Source organism: Aplysia californica, unplaced genomic scaffold (genome assembly GCF_000002075.1).
Source record: "Aplysia californica isolate F4 #8 unplaced genomic scaffold, AplCal3.0 scaffold00967, whole genome shotgun sequence".
In the NCBI taxonomy this organism is placed as follows: Eukaryota; Metazoa; Mollusca; class Gastropoda; order Aplysiida; family Aplysiidae; genus Aplysia; species Aplysia californica.
The window spans coordinates 144,748-145,868 of NW_004798237.1; the positions used below are offsets into that span (position 1 = coordinate 144,748).

Here is a 1,121-nt window from a genome sequence, read left to right on the forward strand (position 1 = left end):
CTCGACGGGCTTCTCTTTTCTCACCGAGGGTGCTATATTTCCTCTCACCTCTGGCCTCGTTATCTTTCGTAGCTCCCTCATAGTCTTCACTTCTCCTCTTTTTCTGCTCCTCTCTTTGTTTCCTTCTTCTCTCGTTCTCCTTCTCACCTCCCTTTTTCCCCTCAGCCATTTCTCTTTCCTCCTCTGCCTGCTTTTCTTTGTGTATCCTCTTTCTCTCCTCTGCTTCTTCCTTTTTCTTCTGAGCAGACAATTTCTCCTTCTCGACGGCTTGCCTTTCTTTTTCAGCTGCAATCCTCTCTTTCTCCCTAGCCTTCTTCTCTATCGCTGCAGCTTTCTTCTCCTCGAGCTGCCTTTTCTTCTCCTCAGCAGCTGCTAGCTTGTGCATCGCCCGGTTGATTAAAGGAGCAGCTCTTAACACCAGCTCCATCGAGTGGTCCGCCAAGTTATATTCGAGCGTGAGCCTCTCCAGATTTCTCAGTCTCGTACAAGTCACCTGCCTGCCGAACTCCTGCACCATCTTCTCACTCAGCTTCAAAGCGGTCAGCACGGACGAGTGGGGTGCAGACGCACTGTCCATGTGTTTGTGAAGTCGCCCCACGTCGTGTGCAAGCTTTGAGCAGTCCGAGTCTCTCACCATGTTTTTTTTCAGTGCATGCATCTCGTCCTTGATCCTCGACTCGGCCCGGCTGTGAAACTGACCCAGCGAGTCCCTGTATGAGTCCATGGCCTTCACCACCACAGACACCAGGCAGAGCAGGTCTCTGTCGAAACATCTGGGAAACACGAACAGCTTAATTTGCATACTTACACTGATACGGATAATAAAAAGAAAAAAGAAAATTATTCATGATAATCTGACAAGGCAGAGCAGGTCCCTGTCAAAAATCCTGAGAAAGGCGAACTACTTAGCTTACATACTTATTCTGATACAGATAATAAGAAGGAAAAGGATCAATAATATTATTAATGATGGTAATGCCACATTGTTATGTAATGGTAGTAGTCATTTGAACGCAGACTTTTATTATCATGAACATTAGTATTAGTATTAGTACTAGTATTAGTATTACTATTGTTGCCATTGGTATTACTATTATTATTATTATTATTATTATTATTAT

General features: G+C 44.4%; 1 protein-coding gene across 1 annotated transcript in view; it reads right to left on the minus strand.

Annotated features, from left to right (window-relative positions):
• The window catches only part of LOC101850609 (calponin homology domain-containing protein DDB_G0272472), a gene marked incomplete in the record, with an annotated part of 13,968 nt that overhangs the window by 962 nt on the left and 11,885 nt on the right, over nt 1-1,121 (minus strand). Inside the window, 1 exon segment of the mRNA XM_013089507.2 lies at nt 1-773. This exon segment is cut by the window's left edge and continues 962 nt beyond it. Within this exon segment, the coding sequence (XP_012944961.1) occupies nt 1-773 (773 nt within the window).